Here is an 18810-nt window from a genome sequence, read left to right as displayed (position 1 = left end):
CCTCGGCTTTGTTTTGCGCTCAAGACAATTTTCTCCATTCACTAAGTTATTCAGACTCCTCTTGCCATTTGCAAACTGGTCTCCTTCCTATACACCTGGATTTTTTTTTCACTCCATCAACTGTTGTGTTTTCTGTTTCGAGTCAAATTTGGACTGGAAGGTTTTTAATATGGCCTTGTTGAGACAATCCTAATTCATGAATTAGGATTTCATTTGTTTTGCTATTCATTCTTCTTTTATGTCACTTGAGTAGTGACAAAAAGTACATTAAGTAAAAATATGAAAGTAACAAAACACACAAAAACACCTGTTACTCGCCCAGTTCTTAAGTGGATTCTTGTTGATAATGAATTTAATCTCGATGTTAACTGAGTCTTCCTGGATACAAAAGCAGTCTTGGATAAAAAGTCTTTTACGCCCTCCCATATTCCTCCTTCTTTTGTGATGGGTGGCGTGAAAGATTAAACAATGAAGCATGCCAATAAAAGGGAATGGCAACACAACAAGACGTAATTATTAGGCTCAGAAATTCAGAAAGCTGTCATGAGGTCATCTTTACAAACCAATTTGCTTTTACTTATTTTGCTATATTCCTACTTTTCCTCTGCTGTATCTGCTTCTCAGTTTTCTTTCTCATGTCAGCTTCAGGGACAGTTTGAGCTAAATGGGATGCACAAGACTGGAGATGTGATTTTGGGTGGACTCTTTCAAATCCACTTCTTTTCAAGTGTTCCTGATGTGTCCTATACCTCAAAGCCACAACAGCCTACTTGCCATGGGTAAGTATGACAGGGAAACAGTACTTAAAAAAAAAAACAAACAAAAAAAAACTGGCCAATATGATAATATATTTTGCATCTCAAATAACTACACATTTTCTCCTAATGCATTCACAAAAAAAATGCATGTATCCCTTCAGTTGTTGTTATTTAATTCCTGTCATTATAACATTAGTAAATCCACACAATGTTTTCCAAGTGTCCTGTTGTAAGCTTTTTTTGTTTTTTCTTTTCTTAGTGTTTATCCCCTAGGATTTAGGCTCGCACAAACCATGGCCTTTGCTGTTGATGAGATCAACAGGAACTCCAACCTGCTATCTAATGTGACTCTGGGATACACTCTTTATGATAACTGCCTTGAACTTGGAATTGGTTTCCGTGCAGCGTTGTCATTAGCCAGTGGTCAAGAGGAGCAAATTATATTTAATGATACGTGTGCTGGAAGTTCTCCCGTCATAGGAATCGTGGGTGATTCTATCTCTACACATTGTATTGCTATTTCCAACGTCTTAGGCTTGTACAGACTACCTATGGTAAGTTTTCTGCTTTTCCATGTGATAGTTTTCTTAAATAATTTTAATTTAATTGTAAATTTAAAAAAAAATCAGAAGTACAGAAAAGACTTTGAATATTTGTACAATATACAGTATGCATTTTTCACAGGTGAGTTATTATGCCACATGTTCCTGCCTGAGTGACCGTCAAAAATATCCATCCTTCTTTAGGACAATCCCAAGTGATGCTTTCCAGGTGAAAAATTAAAATGGAAAAGCTAAGTGATTTTAATGAAGAAGAATTTCATTGTATTTTGTTATTGTATGACAGAAGAGAACAGAAGAGAACAAAACAAAATACAATGATACGCTTTTCTGTGGATGGTGATGAGCACATACTCGAGTGAATGATTTTGTTATTTAAGCACTTACATTTAAATTTGTATTCACTTAGGTACGTGCTATGATTCAGATTCTAAAATATTTCGGCTGGACTTGGGCAGGTCTGCTTGTCAGTGATGATGATTATGGACTTCACGTAGCCAGATCTTTCCAATCTGAGCTGAGTCTGTCAGGTGAAGGTTGCCTGGCTTATGTCGAGGTTTTGCCCTGGGACAAAGACACAGATGAACTCAGGAGGATTGTGAATGTGATGAAAAAATCCACAGCTCGAGTCGTCATTGTTTTTGAACATTATAGTCGCATGATAAATCTTATGGAAGAGGTTTGGCTTTAAAACAATTTGATTATTACTAGTTATAAAGATCTGAATCATTGCAGTTTGTATATTAAGTCTGTTTTGGAATGAATACAGAAAAATAATCATGTAGAATTAATTTGCAAAATGAGCAGCTACTTCAATGGAATCATAATGGCACTAAAGTAGTTGCTAGTTACAATACCACTTTACATGTTTGGTATAATACTACGGATAGGTAGTGAGGCAAAATGTAACAGGCCTGCAGTGGATTGCCAGTGAAGCCTGGACAGCAGCTGATGTGCTCCAAACACCCCAGCTTATGCCATACCTGGGTGGTACACTGGGCATCGCTATTCGTCGAGGAGAAATACCAGGGCTCAGGGAATTCCTGTTACAAATACGTCCTGAGCTGGATCACAGAAATAGCTATGGAAACAGCATGGTGAGAGTTTAACCTTTTAATATGGTAGCTGCAATAATTATATATTTTCACTATGTGTAACAAACATTTTTCAGGTAAATCAATTTTGGGAAATCACATTTCAGTGCAGATTTGCACCTGCTCCAGCAGGCTGGGTGGAAGGTGGAGGTGCACTATGCACTGGACAGGAAGATCTAGAAAATGTGAACAGTGAGTTCTTGGACACTTCCAGCCTCAGGCCTGAGTACAATGTGTACAAAGCTGTGTATGCTCTGGCATATTCCCTTGATAACATGCTGCGGTGCAAGCCAGGAAGAGGGCCTTTCAGTGGGAACAGCTGTGCCACTTTGCGTACACTGAAGCCATGGCAGGTGTGATATCAGTTTACACTCCACTTTCAGAAAATAATTTAGCCTGTTAAATACAGGATCAAAACTTACATGTCTATGAAGTGAGCTAAAATGATTTTCAATACTCCTGACTGAAAGTCGAGTTTTAGACCAGAGAGATTATTAACCTGTTTATGTATATAGTATTAAAAGTTAAGAGCCGTGTTTGTTTTTGAGTTAGATTGTATTGAATTTTTTTATTCAAGTATAATAGATGTAATATTATATTTGAATATTGAATACTGGATGTCACTGTTTGCACTGTGAAAAGTAATGTATTTCTCATACATCCCTTTTTAAAAGCTTGTTTATTACTTGGAAAGGGTGAACTTCACCACTCCATTTGGTGATCAAGTGTCATTTGATGAGAATGGTGATGTATTGCCAATTTACGATGTGATGAACTGGTTGTGGCTCCCAGATGGAAGCACTAAAGTTCAGAATGTGGGTGAGGTTAAGAGGTCAGCTTTCAAAGGTGAAGAACTCATACTTGATGAAGACAAAATCTTCTGGAACTTTGAATCCAAAAAGGTTATATATGGTCTATTTAGACTTTTACCTTTTGTCACATGTATGTATATGTCATTCTAGTAGATAATAATTTACTTCTTCCTATAGCCACCTCGATCAGTATGCAGTGAGAGCTGTACATCTGGTACCCACATAGTGAGGAGAAAGGGGGAACCCGAATGCTGTTTTGACTGCATCCTTTGTTCTGAGGGAAAAATCACTAATAAGAGCAGTAGGTGTTTATCTTTCAGCTTGGCATATGTAATTTCATTTTTATTAAATATAGTATGTGTTTCAGCATCTCCACTTTTCTGTCAGACTCCTTGGAGTGCACCAGTTGTCCAGAGGATTTTTGGTCAAACCCCCAGCGTGACCAATGTGTACCTAAGAAGACAGAGTTCCTCTCCTACCATGAGCCTCTGGGTATCTGTTTGACAGCAACCTCATTGCTGGGCACATTTATATGTGCTGTTGTTCTTGGGATCTTTATCTACCATCGCAGAACACCTATAATACGGGCCAACAATTCAGAGCTTAGTTTCCAGCTATTGCTCTCACTTAAGTTGTGTTTCCTGTGTTCACTGCTGTTCATTGGACGACCCCGCCTGTGGACATGCCAACTCAGGCATGCAGCATTTGGGATCAGCTTTGTACTTTGTGTCTCATGCATCCTGGTAAAAACCATGGTTGTTCTGGCTGTGTTCAAGGCCTCCAAGCCAGGTGGAGGAGCCAGTCTGAAGTGGTTTGGTGCTATGCAGCAGAGAGGAACAGTTCTGGTTCTTACATCTATTCAGGCAGCCATCTGCACTGCCTGGCTTGTCTCGTCCTCTCCAGCTGCACATAAAAACACCCAATATCACAATGATAAGATAGTTTATGAGTGTGCAGTTGGGTCCACTGTTGGTTTTTCAGTGTTACTGGGCTATATTGGCATGTTGGCTTTCCTCAGTCTTCTAATTGCATTCCTGGCAAGGAATCTTCCTGACAGTTTTAATGAGGCCAAGCTCATCACATTCAGCATGCTGATCTTCTGTGCTGTGTGGGTGGCCTTTGTTCCTGCTTATATCAGCTCACCAGGAAATCTTGCAGATGCAGTAGAAGTATTTGCCATCTTGGCCTCAGGTTTTGGACTCTTGATCACACTGTTTGGACCCAAATGTTACATAATCTTGTTGAGACCAGAGATGAACACCAAGAAAGCTATTATGGGCCGTGGCATTGAGTCATAAATAATTCATCTGTCAACAGACAGAAAAAGTCAATTTTCTCTATACAGTACATGTAGAAAAAAAATAAAAATAATACATTTAAATTATTAAATGATAATTAGATAATTAAAATAATTAATATGCATTTGAACTATTAGTGCTGAGGTCATACGCTTGCAAATATAGAAACATGATGATTTATTCTCCTTTTATTTATTTGATTGGTTTGTGTTTGTGAAACATAACAGCAAGTAAATTAACTGTAAATTACATTGTCTAAATAAACTACATAAACAACATAGATTGTTCTTCCACTCTTACTGTATATTCATGTATATTTCGCCTGTGTCACGTAGGGGCTATGTGGCAGGCAGGATGTAAACACAAATGCAGGACTTAGGAAACAGAACATAATCTCAAAAGTAGGGCTGTACAATTAACCCTATAAAGATGAACGAGTCGGTAGACGGTAGTTTGATCAGTCATCTCAGCTGTGATATGCTCGGTGTTAACCAGCTGTTCACGGCAGGTAAGGGCAGGTCACATGTGCATCAGTGGCGATTGCCCAGTGTTCTAGGGTTAATTGAATTTTGATTTTGAATTGAGCTCCAAACGATCACAAAAACAGTATAATCAACAAAAACCAATTATTATTAAAATGACTGTAATACATTATGTTATGCAAGTATACTCTTAGATTTATAATGCAGTGCTGAGTCTTTGCAGGACCTGCAGTGTAACCTATGTATTTGGCCAGTGACATTGCCAGCATTTAGGCTTGTGCAGAAGCTCTACAATCTACGTTGTAACCTGTACTCAACTGCCGACGCAGCCCACAACGATCTTGATTGGCCTGTTCAACACCATCAGTTCCTCCCTTCCGGCTATGAGGAATAACACATATGCTGGGGAAACAGCAGGGGTTAAAGTAAGCCGGTATGATCCGGTACTGCGTACCACTAAAAGATTCTGCACCGGTACACAGTACCGGCAAGACTTGGAGCGGCTGTCTGTTGTAAAGCCGTCATTCAGAACCGGTCACGGCTGCACTTTGGGTCAGAATAGATCCGCTAGCAATAAGCAGGCTAAAACACGACTTAATCAGTTAATAAATTGCTTTTTTTCTCATTTCAAATTGTTTCTAAACTGTTCGTGGTATGCTGGAGCCTCAAGTCTCTAGCTTCTCTCCCCTCAGAGATCGAGGCTTTCGTCAACGGACAGCCACATTCCATAAGCGGGACTTATGTAGTGCATTGTACATGACAGGCTAAACGTATTGTGAGGGTGCGCTGGGAACGCCTGGCAGAAGCCCCAGTCCGGGAGATCTTCAACTCTCACCTCCGGCAGAACTTCGACAGCATTCCGAGGGAGGCTGAGGACATTGAGTCCGAATGGACCATGTTCCGTACCTCCATTGTTGAGGCTGCTGCTCAGAGCTGTGGCTGCAAGGTGGTTGGTGCCTGCCATGGTGGTAACCCCCAAACCAGATGGTGGTCACTGGAGGTGAAGGGAGCCATCAAGCTGAAGGAAGAGTCCTATCGGGCTTGGTTAGCCTGTGGGACTCTGGAGGAAGCTGACAGGTATCGGCAGGCCAAGCCGAAGAAACACTAGGGTGCGGGAGGAGTTCGGTGAGGCTATGAAAAAAAGACTTTTGGACGGCATCAAAGCGATTCTGGCAAACCGTCAGGCGACTCAGGAGGGGAAAGCAGTGCTCCACTCACACGGTTTATAGTGCAGGTGGGGTGCTGCTGACTTCAACTGAGGGTATAGTCGGACGGTGGAAGGAATACTTCGAGGACCTCCTGAATCCCACTGACACACCTTCTGTAGTGGAAGCAGAGTCTGGGGACGAGGGCGATGACTTGAACATCACTGGGGGTGAGGTCACTGAGGCAGTTAAACAACTCCTTGGTGGCAGGGCCCCTGGGGTGGATGAGATTCACCCTGAGTTCCCGAAGGCTCTGGATGTTGTAGGGCTGTCTTGGTTGATACGCCTCTGCAACATCGCGTGGAGATCTGGGGCAGTGTCATTGGATTGGCAGACCGAGGTGGTGGTCCCCATCTTTAAGAAGGGAGACCGGAGGGTGTGCTCCAACTTTTGGGGGATCACACTCCTCAGCCTCCCCAGAAAGGTCTATGCCAGGGTGCTGGAAAGGAGGGTCCGTCCATTATTCGAACCTCGGATTCAGGAGCAACAATGCGGTTTTCGTCCTGGTTGCGGAACGCTGGACCAGCTCTTTATCCTCTCAAGGATATTCGAGTGTGCATGGGAGTTTGCCCAACCAGTCTACATGTGCTTTGTGGACTTGGAGAAGGCATTCGACCGTGTCCCTCAGGGTATCCTTTGGGAGGTCCTGCGGGAGTATGGGGTGTCTGGCCCGTTGTTGCGGGCCATTCAATCTCTGTACAACTGCAGTGAGAGCTTGGTCCGTATAGCCGGTAATAAGTCGGATTCGTTTCCTGTGGGTGTTGGACTCCAATTCTGTTCATAATTTTTATGGACAGAATTTCTAGGCATAGCCAGGTGGCGGAAGGCTTCTTCCTTGGTGGCCTCAGAGTCTCATCTCTGCCCTTTGCAGATGATGCGGTCCTGTTGGCTTCATCAGGGGGTGGCCTCCAGCTCGCAGTGAAATGGTTCACAGCCGAGTGTGAAGCGGCTGGCATGAGAATCAGCACCTCTAAGTCTGAGGCCATGGTCCTCAACCGGAAAAGGGTGGAGTGCCCTCTCCGGCTCAGGATCGAGTTCTTGCCCCAAGTGGAAGAGTTCAAGTATCTCGGGGTCTTGTTCACGAGTGATGGGAGAAGGGAGCGGGAGATCGACAGACGGATCGGGGCCGCTTCTGCAGTGATGCGGATGCTGCACCGGTCTGTCGTGGTGAAGAGAGAGCTTAGTGTATAAAACGAAGCTCTTGATTTACCGGTCGATCTACATTCCTACCCTCACCTATGGTCACGAGCTTTGGGTAGTGACCAAAAGATTAAGATCGCGAATACAAGCGGCAGAAATGAGTTTCCTTCGAAGGGTGGCGAAGAGATAAGGTGAGGAGTGCGGCCATCCGGGAGGGGCTCAGAGTAGAGCCGCTGCTCCTCCACATCGAAAGGAGCCAGTTGAGGTGGCTCGGGCATCTGATTAGGATTCCTCCTGGCCGCCTCTCGGGTGAGGTGTTCTGGGCATGTCCCACTGGGAGGAGGCCCCGTGGTAGACCCAGGACACGCTGGAGAGATTATTTCTCTCGGCTAGCCTGGGAATGCCTTGGGGTCCCTCCAGATGAGCTGGAGAAGGTGGCTGGGGAGAGGGAAGCATGGGCTTCTGCTTAGGCTCCTGCCCCCGCGACCCGGCCCCGGATAAGCGGAAGAGGAAGGATGGATGGAAGATTACGCTCCCGCAGCCCCCAGTTTTTCAACATAAACATTGATAGCACAACACTTGTCAGCTGTTTTAACGTGCAGTCTGTCTGCACAAGCGCAGAGGCGGAGGCGGTGAGCTCAGATGGAGCAAAAGGAAATGTTTTTCTAGTGTCCAAAAGAAGCTTTTTCACCCCTGTAACCACCATTAAACCTTTACTGGGAAACAGCTGGAGGTCCTTCATCAACCACCTGATCAGTGAGTGAAGAAAAGAGAACTCTGTAGCTGCTCCATCCACCCTGTTTGTTTCACACACGGAAAAACTGCAGTACAGAAGTTAGAATATGCAGATGAACCGATAATATTAAAAAAGTATTTCTTATCCAGTTACTTGGGTAATCAGTGTAATAGTAAATAGAATACTCAATTGCTAAAATAATCCGTAGTTGCAGCCCTAATGAAATTTACAACATGCCATAAGCCAATGCATCACCTTCTCACATAGAACAGGGTTTCCGCGGGGTGGTAAAAGGTAGTAAAAGGTAGTAAATTAAATGAGCTCAAATTAAGGCTATTAAAAGGTAGTAAACGGTAACAAACAGAATTTGACTTGGTAGTAAATTCATCACCCCTTCAATATATTTCGACTTTTCCATTGATGCAGACTTTTTTTTTAAGTTCGTTTAACTATAAAATCTATATAAAAATATAACGATTGATTCGATTGGTTCCGCTGTCCGATCTGCTGTGCGCATGCGCAGTGTTGCAACCGCCTAATGTGTCGAGACTATAGCGAGTCATTTTGTGCCTCGTCATGGGAAAATGTACGTTTTCACAGCTTTGCCTCGATGACCCGGCATTCAAAGACTGGCTTAAGCCGGTCATGTGAAATGATCAAAAGGTGTTTTGTAAAGTGTGCAGAAAAAATATAAATTTGACCCAGAACGGTGTGACGGCAATCAAATCACACCAAGCATCCACCGTTCACCAGCAGCGGATTCGCGCGGGGAGCAGATCCCGTTCTTGTTTTTTGGTGCTACACAAAGCACTGCGACTGCAACCTCAAGGTTAGCTATGAGCACAAGTATTGCCGTCACACCTCAGCAGCAAACCGGTATTCCAATATTCTAGTGGAAAATATTCTATTGGAAAAGAAATCATCGGCTTGTGAAACTTAAATTTCATTGCATTTTGTTTATATTCTTACAAAAACAAATTTCCGTAGTCTTCTTGAAATGCGTTTGGAACATTAATGTGTATGAGGTCTTAGTCAAGACAAAGTCACAGTTGCACCTTCAGGTAAGTGGGATAAAGTTTTGTCTTTGGTGAGAGATGGGCCATCATCTTACATGGCTTAGTGCTGTGAATCCACCGCTACCCCAAAAAAGGCTGCTGCTCGATTTCGTGCTGACAGATGAGTGACAGGACAGGGGCACTTCAGGGGGCCAATCAGATTTCAGATGGGGCCAAGGCCCCTGTGGCCCCGCCCCTAGAACCGCCCCTGAGCTATACAGATTTAACAGCTAACAGACAGAAAAACACGACTGTGCTCCGAAACAGGAAGTGATACAATACCGCAGTGAGAGCCAACACCAAGTGACAAATGTTTTTCTAGTGTCCAAAAGAAGCTTTTTCACCCCTGTAACCACCATTAAACCTTTACTGGGAAACAGCTGGAGGTCCTTCATCAACCACCTGATCAGTGAGTGAAGAAAAGAGAACTTTGTAGCTGCTCCATCCACCCTGTTTTTTTCACACAGGGAAAAACTGCAGTACAGAAGTTAGACTATGCAGATGAACTGATAATACAAAAAAAGTATTTCTTATCCAATTACTTGGGTAATCAGTGTAATAATAAATAGAATACTCAATTGCTAAAATAATCGGTAGTTGCATCCCTAATGAAATTTGCAACATGCCATAAGCCAATGCATCGCCTTCTCACATAGAAGCAACACGATTCAGATGATACAGTGATTGCTGCAAGTAAGTAGGTAAAGTTTTTTTATATAGCACTTTTTACAGACAGAAAGGCACTGTATAATAATTAAAACACAATATATATAAAACACCATGTTAAAAACATAATAACATTACCACATTAAAAGAAAAAGAATAAAAATAAAGTCAACAGAAAGCCTGCTTAAACAGAAAAGTTTTCAACTGTTTTTTAAAAGACACCACAGCACCACAGTGCTGAAAAACTCCAGCACAGCTAAATGGAGTTGGAGTGTTAAACATTTCCAGAGCTTTGGCGCCACTGCCTGAAATGTTCATTCTGTCCCCCCGGTCCTTAGTCTTGTATGTGGGACAACTAAAAGATTTTGAGTTTGTTGTGTGAGAGACTATTCACTTATGTAAAATTTATCCAGGCATTTAAAAACATTAAAAAGAAAAAAAAAGATCAGATTTATATCGGTATCGGCAGATATCCAAATGTAAAATATCTGTATCAGTATCAGACATAAAAAAGTGGTATCTTGCCATCCCAAGTATCTACCTGGGGTTCCACCTCCCTGCTGATAATCTGCTAAACTTCCAAAGTGGTCCCACTACCCTGCTTCATCTCCAGGCTTTCCCACTGAACTGTTCTTCTGTCTTGTTTGTCATTTGGGACTGTCCCTCAATTGTATTTTGACTTTAGGATAGACTTCCCTTGCCCTTTGCAGCCTAATTTCTTGCCCATTCCCCTGGATTTTTTCACTCCCTCATCTTTAATTTTCTCTTTCAACTCAAATTTGGACTGGAAGCTTTTAATATGACCTCGTTGAGACAATCATAATTCATGAACGTTGCTGTACATGAATTATGATTCAATTAGCTTCTTCTTTTATGTCACTTGATAAACATATGTAAGTAACAAAACATACAAAAAACATCTGTTATCTCTGCCAATTCTTAAGTGGGTCCTTGTTGATAACTAATTTCCTCTCAGTGTTAATTGAGTCTGCCTGGATACAAAAGCAGTCTCAGATGAAATGCATTTTAGGCCCTCCCATATTCATCCTTCTTTCGTAATGGGCGGTGTACAAGATTACACAATGAAGCATGCCAATAAAAGGAAATAATAAAGCAATAAAGCCTAGTGACTAGTCGCAAAAATTCGGAAAGCTGTCATGAGGTCATCTTTACAAGCAAATTTGTTTTTGCTTATTTTACTGTATTCCTACTTTTCCTCTGCTGTATCCTCCTCTCAGTTTTCCTTCACCTGTCAGTTACTGGGACAGTTTGATCTAAATGGGATGCACAAGGCTGGAGATGTGGTTCTGGGTGGACTCTTTCAAATCCACTTCTTTTCAAGTGTTCCTGATGTGTCCTTCACCTCAAAGCCACAACTGCCTACTTGTCATGGGTAAGTATGACAGGGAAACAGCACTAAAAGAAAAAACTGGTCAAACCCAGTGCCAATATAAATTCAGATTTTGTATCTCAAATAACTGCACTTAATCCCATTCAGAAAAAATGTGTGTATCTTGAAAGCAGTGTCTTCTATTTTTTTCATTAAAATATCCCTTTAATGGTTGTTATTCAAGTTTTTTTAATTGTTTACAAATATTAGTAATATTGCAGCATGTTTTGTAGATCCAAAGACCCTGTTGTATTTTTCAATTTTATATATATTTTTTCTTTTCTTAGTGTTTATCCCCTAGGATTTAAGCTTGCACAAACCATGGCCTTTGCTGTTGATGAGATCAACAGAAATTCCAACCTGCTCCCTAATGTAACACTGGGATACTCTCTGTATGATAACTGCCTTCAACTCGGAATTAGTTTCCGTGCAGCATTGTCATTAGCCAGTGGTCAAGAGAAGCAAATTATATTTAATGATACATGTGCTGGAAATACTCCAGTCCTAGGGATTGTGGGTGATTCTTCCTCTACAAATTCTATTGCTATCTCCAGTATCTTAGGTTTGTACAGACTACCTATGGTAAGTTTTCTACTTTTGCATAGTTGCAAATTCAATACCATTTGTAAAAAAAACAATGTGTTAAAAATGAAAAAGTGAAAAAATGCAGTAAACACTTTGGATATTTCTACAATATACAGTCTGTATCTTTTGCAGGTGAGTTTTTTTGCCACATGTTCCTGCCTAAGTGACCATCAAAAGAATCCATCCTTCTTTAGGACGATACCAAGCGATGCTTTCCAGGTGAAATTCTGTCACAAAAATTAAAACAGAAAAGCCTAAGCATTTTTGATGAAGAAAATATCTCTTTCACAACAGAATGCATAAGGACACACAAATATTGAAAAAAAGCAATGAATTTTGGCAATTACACTCTATTTTATTTATGTATGAACTCAGAGAACAAAGCTACATTGCAATGATAATAATGTGGTGTGCTGTGGAAGCTGATGAACAGTGAAAGATGTTTTATTGTTTATGCATTTACCCTTTATTCTGTGTTCACTTAGGTACGTGCTATGATTCAGATTCTAAAACATTTCGGCTGGACTTGGGCAGGTCTGCTTGTCAGTGATGATGATTATGGACTTCATGCAGCCAGATCCTTCCAATCTGAGCTGAGTCTGTCAGGTGAAGGTTGCCTGGCTTATGTTGAGGTTTTGCCCTGGAACAAAGACCGCAATAAACTCAGGAGGATTGTGGATGTGATGAAAAAATCCACAGCTCGAGTCGTCATTGTCTTTGAATATCCTAGTCGCATGATAAACCTTATGGAAGAGGTTTGGCTTTAAAACTATTTCATTATTACTTATTGCAGATATCTCCATAAGTACACTTTGTAAAACATAGATTACATCTTTGTTTGAATGCTGAAAAGGAGTCATATGTAATTAATTTGCAAGAAGAGAAACTACTTCATTGGCATCATAATGGCACTAAAGTATTTGCTAGTTACAATATCACTTTTTACATTTGGTATCATACAATGTACAGGTAGTGAGGCAAAATGTAACAGGCCTGCAATGGATGGCGAGCGAAGCTTGGACAGAAGCTACTGTGCTCCAAACACCTCCCTTCATGCCATACCTGAGTGGTACACTGGGCATCGCCATTCATCGAGGAGAAATACCAGGGCTCAGGGAATTCCTGTTACAAATACGTCCTGCGCTGCATCACAACAATAGCTACGGAAATAGCATTGTGAGAGTTTAACCTTTTACTACATTAGCTGCAAGAAGTATGTGTTTTCACTATGTGTAATGAACAGTTTTCAACATTTTTCAGGTAAATCAGTTTTGGGAATTCACATTTCAGTGCAGATTTGCACCTGCTCCAGCAGGCTGGTTGGAAGGTGGAGGTGCACTATGCACTGGACAGGAAGATCTAGAAAATGTGAACAGTGACTTCTTGGACATTTCCAACCTCATGCCTGAGTACAATGTGTACAAAGCTGTGTATGCTCTGGCATATTCCCTTGATGACATGCTGCGGTGCAAGCCAGGAAGAGGGCCTTTCAGTGGGAACAGCTGTGCCACTTTGCAAACACTTGAACCCTGGCAGGTATGATATCAATATACATTCCATTTAAGACTTAATTGTTTGCTTTTTAATTACTTTCAGAACATAATTTAGCCTGTAGGATTAAATAGAATGCCATGACATTAATTGTGACCAAGCTGGATGGATTTGCCATACTCCGAAAATAGTAGTTAATGTAATTATGTAAGAGAGATTATTACCTCTCTTACATAATTACTGAATGCATATATAGCATTAATAGTGATATACCCTATTCATATTGAATTTATTTATATGCAAATATATAGCTGTAATATTATAATTGAATATTCATAGAATACAGTGCCACCATTTGCACTGTGAAAAGTAATTTATTTTTTCCATTTTTAACAGCTTGTTTATTACTTGGAAAGGGTGAACTTCACCACTCCATTTGGTGATCAAGTGTCATTTGATGAGAATGGTGATGTAGTGCCAATTTATGATGTGATGAACTGGTTGTGGCTCCCTGATGGAAGCACTAAAGTTCAGCATGTGGGTGAGGTTAAGAGGTCAGCTTTCAAAGGTGAAGAACTCATACTTGATGAAGGCAAAATCTTCTGGAACTTTGAATCCAAAAAGGTTATATATGGTTTTTCAAACTATACCTTTTGTAACATGTACAATATATGTCATTGTAGTAAGTACAATTAATTTTGTCCTATAGCCACCTCAATCAGTATGCAGTGAGAGCTGTACTTCTGGTACCCACATGGTGAGAAAGGAGGGATTACCCTTTTGCTGTTTTGATTGCATCCCTTGTTCTGAGGGAAAAATCACTAATAAGAGCAGTAGGTGTTTATCTTTTAGCTTGGCATATTTAATTTCATATTTATTAAATATACAAATATGAATACCTTTATTAGTCCCACAATGCGGAAATTACAATTACAGTTACATATAGTATGTGTTTCAGCATCTTCACCTTTTTGTCAGACTCCTTGGAGTGCACCAGTTGTCCAGAGGATTTTTGGTCAAACCCCCAGCGTGACCACTGTGTTCCAAAGCAGACAGAGTTCCTCTCCTATCATGATTCTCTGGGTATCTGTTTGACAGCAACCTCATTGCTGGGCACATTTATATGTGCTGTTGTTCTTGGGATCTTTATCTACCATCGCAGAACACCTATAATACGGGCCAATAATTCCGAACTTAGTTTCCGGCTATTGCTCTCACTTAAGTTGTGTTTCCTGTGTTCACTGCTGTTCATTGGAAGACCCAGACTGTGGACATGCCAACTCAGGCATGCAGCATTTGGGATCAGTTTTGTACTCTGTGTCTCATGCATCCTGGTAAAAACCATGGTTGTTCTGGCTGTGTTCAAAGCCTCCAAGCCAGGAGGGGGAGCCAGTCTGAAGTGGTTTGGTGCTATGCAGCAGAGAGGAACAGTTCTGGTTCTTACATCTATTCAGGTAGTCATCTGCACTGCTTGGCTTGTCTCATCCTCTCCAGTTCCACATAAAAACACCCAATATCACTATGATAAGATAGTTTATGAGTGTGCAGTTGGGTCCACTGTTGGTTTTTCAGTGTTAATGGGGTATATTGGCCTGCTGGCTTTTCTCAGTTTTCTAATTGCATTCCTGGCAAGGAATCTTCCTGACAGTTTTAATGAGGCCAAGCTCATCACATTCAGCATGCTGATCTTCTGTGCTGTGTGGGTGGCCTTTGTTCCTGCTTATATCAGCTCCCCTGGAAATCTTGCAGATGCAGTGGAGGTATTTGCTATCCTGGCCTCAAGTTTTGGACTCTTGATCACACTGTTTGGACCCAAATGTTACATAATCCTGCTGAGACCAGAGATGAACACAAAGAAAGCCATTATGGGTCGTGGAATTGATTCATAAACAATAATAATCATATACATAAACAATCAGTCACTTTTCTCTATCACATACAGGCAGAAAAATAAACACAATGGATACATTTAAATAAATCTAATGTTCATTTTACATCTTACTGTTGATATATTGTTAATATCAATTCAAAGTTTTATTCTGCTGTCGTTTGTTTTGAAAGTTGATATTAAAATACATTGTATACTTTTCAAATGTGACTTGTGTTGAGAAAGTAATCATTCTGTGATACCTTTTGGTCCAGTATAACCCTATCTAACTATATTTTACATTCTCTAAATAAATTAAATTCAACTTGGATTTATCGAGTACTCATACTCTATATTCATCTATATTTGGTCATTCTGGAACTTTTCTGTAGTGACAAATACACTGACCAGTTTTATGAAACTTCCATATTTGAAGACCCCCCATAAGCACATGGTTCAGGTTCACTGACTGAAAACTGTTTACAAACTTACTTTAAGGGCACTCTGGAAATCTGGAACACCAAGAGGTTAAAAAAATCATTACAAATAAAGAAATTCCCCTAAACACTGGGCTCTATCATAGCAGATATTACACCTCTGGCTTAAAATCACCTAATTTTGCAAAATAGAATAAAATGGATCTAGAAAGGGTAGAATAGAAAATTAAGTGTGCGGGGTAGTTACTGTCTGCACATCTTAATACAAATTTTTTCAGTGCATTTCATATTTTACATTTCCAGTGCCCCACACTTCTAAAATAAATTGATAATGTTTAGTGGTTTAAAATCTTTCAAGTTCAAGGAAATTTAAAATTAACTTCTATTACTATTAAGTAATTTAATTTGATTGAGTATTAGCTAAGTAGCACAAATTTACAGCAGTCATATCAGGTCAGTAGTAGAGCTGTTTCATTTTTTATATAATCAATTAATTCCCTAAAGAAAATCACAAAAATCATATTTATTTTTTTAACGTTATATTCATTAACATAATTTTAAAAACAGTAAACCTTAACATGACAAAAACAGTTTAATATTACATATTTTACACCTTACTGGCTGGGAACTACCCAGCTTGAGGCAGTCTCCAGCCAGTAAGATGTCCTGCCATGGTCTCCCTTCCTCATTGGGTCCATGGGGATAAGGATATCTGACAAACAGACCGAAACTTCTGCACCAAGCAAGAATACATCAAGAACAAAAAACAGTAAGAGACCAGCTCTTAAACTGGGATGCTGGAATGTCCGCACCATGACAACTAGACTTGATATCCTCCAGAACATCAGTGATGCAAGAAAGAAAGTGGTCATCAGCAACAAACTACTGAAACTGAAGGTAGACACAGCTGTTGAATCAGGAATTTTGAAGGAGAAGGACTACACCTTCCTCTGGGAAGGAAAGAGCGCTGACGACTGCATAGAACACAGAATAGGGTTTGCAGTCAGGAACACATTGCTGAAGACGGTTGAACCAGGTGACCAGGTATCAGAATGCCTGCTGACTCTCCACCTCCATATCTCTGAGGGACCATTTATCAGCACCTATCACCTCATCAGTACCTACACTCCAACCTAAACAACACCATCAAGAACAGCCACAGCAGCAAACAGCTCATCCTTCTCTCCAACTTCAGTCCCAGTAGGTAGGTGCAGACCATGACTCTTGACCTTCCTGCTTGGGCAGGGCTGGACTGGTAATCGGGCATACCAGGCATTTGCCCGGTGGGCCGACGGTCCTCAGGGGCCGATGCTGTTGGATTTTTTTTTCTTACCTTTTTTTTTTTTTCTAAGAGACCGGCCCACAATTTAGAGGGGGCGACCCATCGGCCCATCTTCAATATAGACAGTGGATGGAACCAATCAGGATATAAGATGAAAGCGGCCCCAGCCTTTCTCTGCATGGTTCCCTGTAACTCCCGCTAGTAGTTTCAGCGTTGAGCGCGTGTGTTAAAGGAGATGCAACATGGAGAAACGGAAGCGGCAGAAAGGGGGTGAAGAGAAGTTACGTGTGAAGAAATTGAAGAGTGTCACTGTAGATGCTACAAAATATGTAAAGATCACAGCCATGTTCGCTGTTGTAGCCTCCACGTCCTCTTTAACAGCAATGCTCCAGCAACACCAGGTTGTAGGCAGAGCCGGCCCGAGGCATAGGCGACATATGCGGCTGACCCCCAGGGGGCCCCCAAGCTCGTCCACATTTGCCATGAAATGTTTTTGGTTTGTTTTAATTTTTTACAAATGCCAATGTCCTAAAAGAAAGAAGAGACTATTCTAACTGTCCAGATTTGTACACTTGTAACAACACTAATTTAATGAGTAGACACTCAAACACAATATTTGTCTCAGACTGATGCTGAAAAGCTAATTCATGCATTACTTATAGGTTGGACTATTGTAATTTGTTATTATCAGGCTGTCCTAAAAGCTCCCTGAAAAGCCTTCAGCTGATCCAAAAAGCTGCAGGTAGAGTATTGACAGGGACTAGAAAGAGAGAGCAGATTTCTCCCATATTGGCTTCTCTTCATTGGCTCATAATACCGTATCACCCCAATAGAGCACTTTGCTCTCAGACTGCTGGCTTACTTGTGGTTCCGAGGATACTTAAGAGTAGAATGGGAGGCAGAGCCTTCAGCTTTCAGGCCCCTCTTCTGTGGAACCAGCTCCGAGCTTGGATTCAGGACACAGACACCCTCTCTATTTTTAAGATTAGGATGACTGTTGGATTTTCTCTGTAATTATTACCTTACAGTATAAAGTGCCTTGAGGCGACTTGTTGTTGTGAGTTGGTGCTGTATAAATAAAATTGAATTGAAAAGGCTGAAACAGTAATGCATCCTAAAAAAATGAATAATCAACTTTAACCCTTCAGCATTAATAATGGTTAAGTTCAGGGGACAATGAAATGGTATGAAGGGGGCCCCAAATCAAATCTTGCTTAGAGCCCCTTCAAGGCTTGGACCGGCTCTGCTGTAGGTGAAGACAGCACCAGCGGACAGGGAGAGGAGCAGCCAGAGATGCAGGCTTTGGAAACTGAGGGACAGAGTGAGCGGGAAAGTGTAGTATGTAAGCAGGTAGTAACGTTAGGATAATACAGGGACTTTGAGGTGATGGAGGTAATGTTAGCTCTATTACATGAGAATGATGAGGAATGGCGATTGATTAGTATCAGTATTTACTGGTATTTGCATACAAAATCTGGCAGCCACCTCCCTTTAATCTGATCAAATAGCAAATGGTCAAGGCAGAGAAGTGTTAGATGAGCAGCAACTGTCCATTTTAGGCTCCTTCATAGCATATTAGATATTTAGGTTAAAAGTGTGTTGAAAGGCTGCATAGTAATTTGAATTTGTAGCCTCTATACTGTGGTTAAACATGTTTTAAAAAGCACTAAAAGTGAAATAACAGATTTTTAAAAAGGCAAATGATACGTAAAAGCTTTGTAATTTAAGCATTACTAAAGTAAGTGTAAAAAAAAAAAAAAAAAAAAATGTAAAAGTATTATTAGCAAATGGTATACCCACACTGAATAAGAGTAAGACAGTGTCAAATGTTTTTAAAACATAGTTGCGGGCCAGTCTAACCCAAATATGCCAGGGCCGAATTTTTTTTGTCCCAGTCCACCCCTGTGCTTGGGTTCCTTTGGAGTTGGCAAGATCAACAAGAACGGACAGTG

General features: G+C 41.0%; 2 protein-coding genes across 2 annotated transcripts; both read left to right on the top strand.

The window, feature by feature from the left end:
* Positions 1-654: 654 nt before the first annotated feature.
* On the top strand, positions 655-4522 carry LOC115790423 (extracellular calcium-sensing receptor-like). The gene is made up of 9 exons (XM_030744244.1): positions 655-779; positions 1018-1312; positions 1443-1529; positions 1728-1997; positions 2209-2415; positions 2490-2765; positions 3087-3314; positions 3402-3525; positions 3612-4522. Exons 1-9 carry the CDS (start codon positions 670-672, stop codon positions 4520-4522), a joined length of 2508 nt encoding a protein of 835 aa, XP_030600104.1. The 5' UTR covers positions 655-669.
* A 6513-nt stretch (positions 4523-11035) lies between these two features.
* On the top strand, positions 11036-15161 carry LOC115790422 (extracellular calcium-sensing receptor-like). Its single transcript, XM_030744243.1, has 9 exons — positions 11036-11199; positions 11484-11778; positions 11914-12000; positions 12267-12536; positions 12751-12957; positions 13042-13317; positions 13669-13896; positions 13982-14105; positions 14251-15161. Exons 1-9 carry the CDS (start codon positions 11090-11092, stop codon positions 15159-15161), a joined length of 2508 nt encoding a protein of 835 aa, XP_030600103.1. The 5' UTR covers positions 11036-11089.
* The last annotated feature ends 3649 nt before the right edge of the window (positions 15162-18810 follow it).

The sequence above is a fragment of the Archocentrus centrarchus genome, chromosome 13 (genome assembly GCF_007364275.1).
Source record: "Archocentrus centrarchus isolate MPI-CPG fArcCen1 chromosome 13, fArcCen1, whole genome shotgun sequence".
NCBI classification, from domain to species: Eukaryota; Metazoa; Chordata; class Actinopteri; order Cichliformes; family Cichlidae; genus Archocentrus; species Archocentrus centrarchus.
This window is presented reverse-complemented; position numbering and strand designations above follow the sequence as displayed.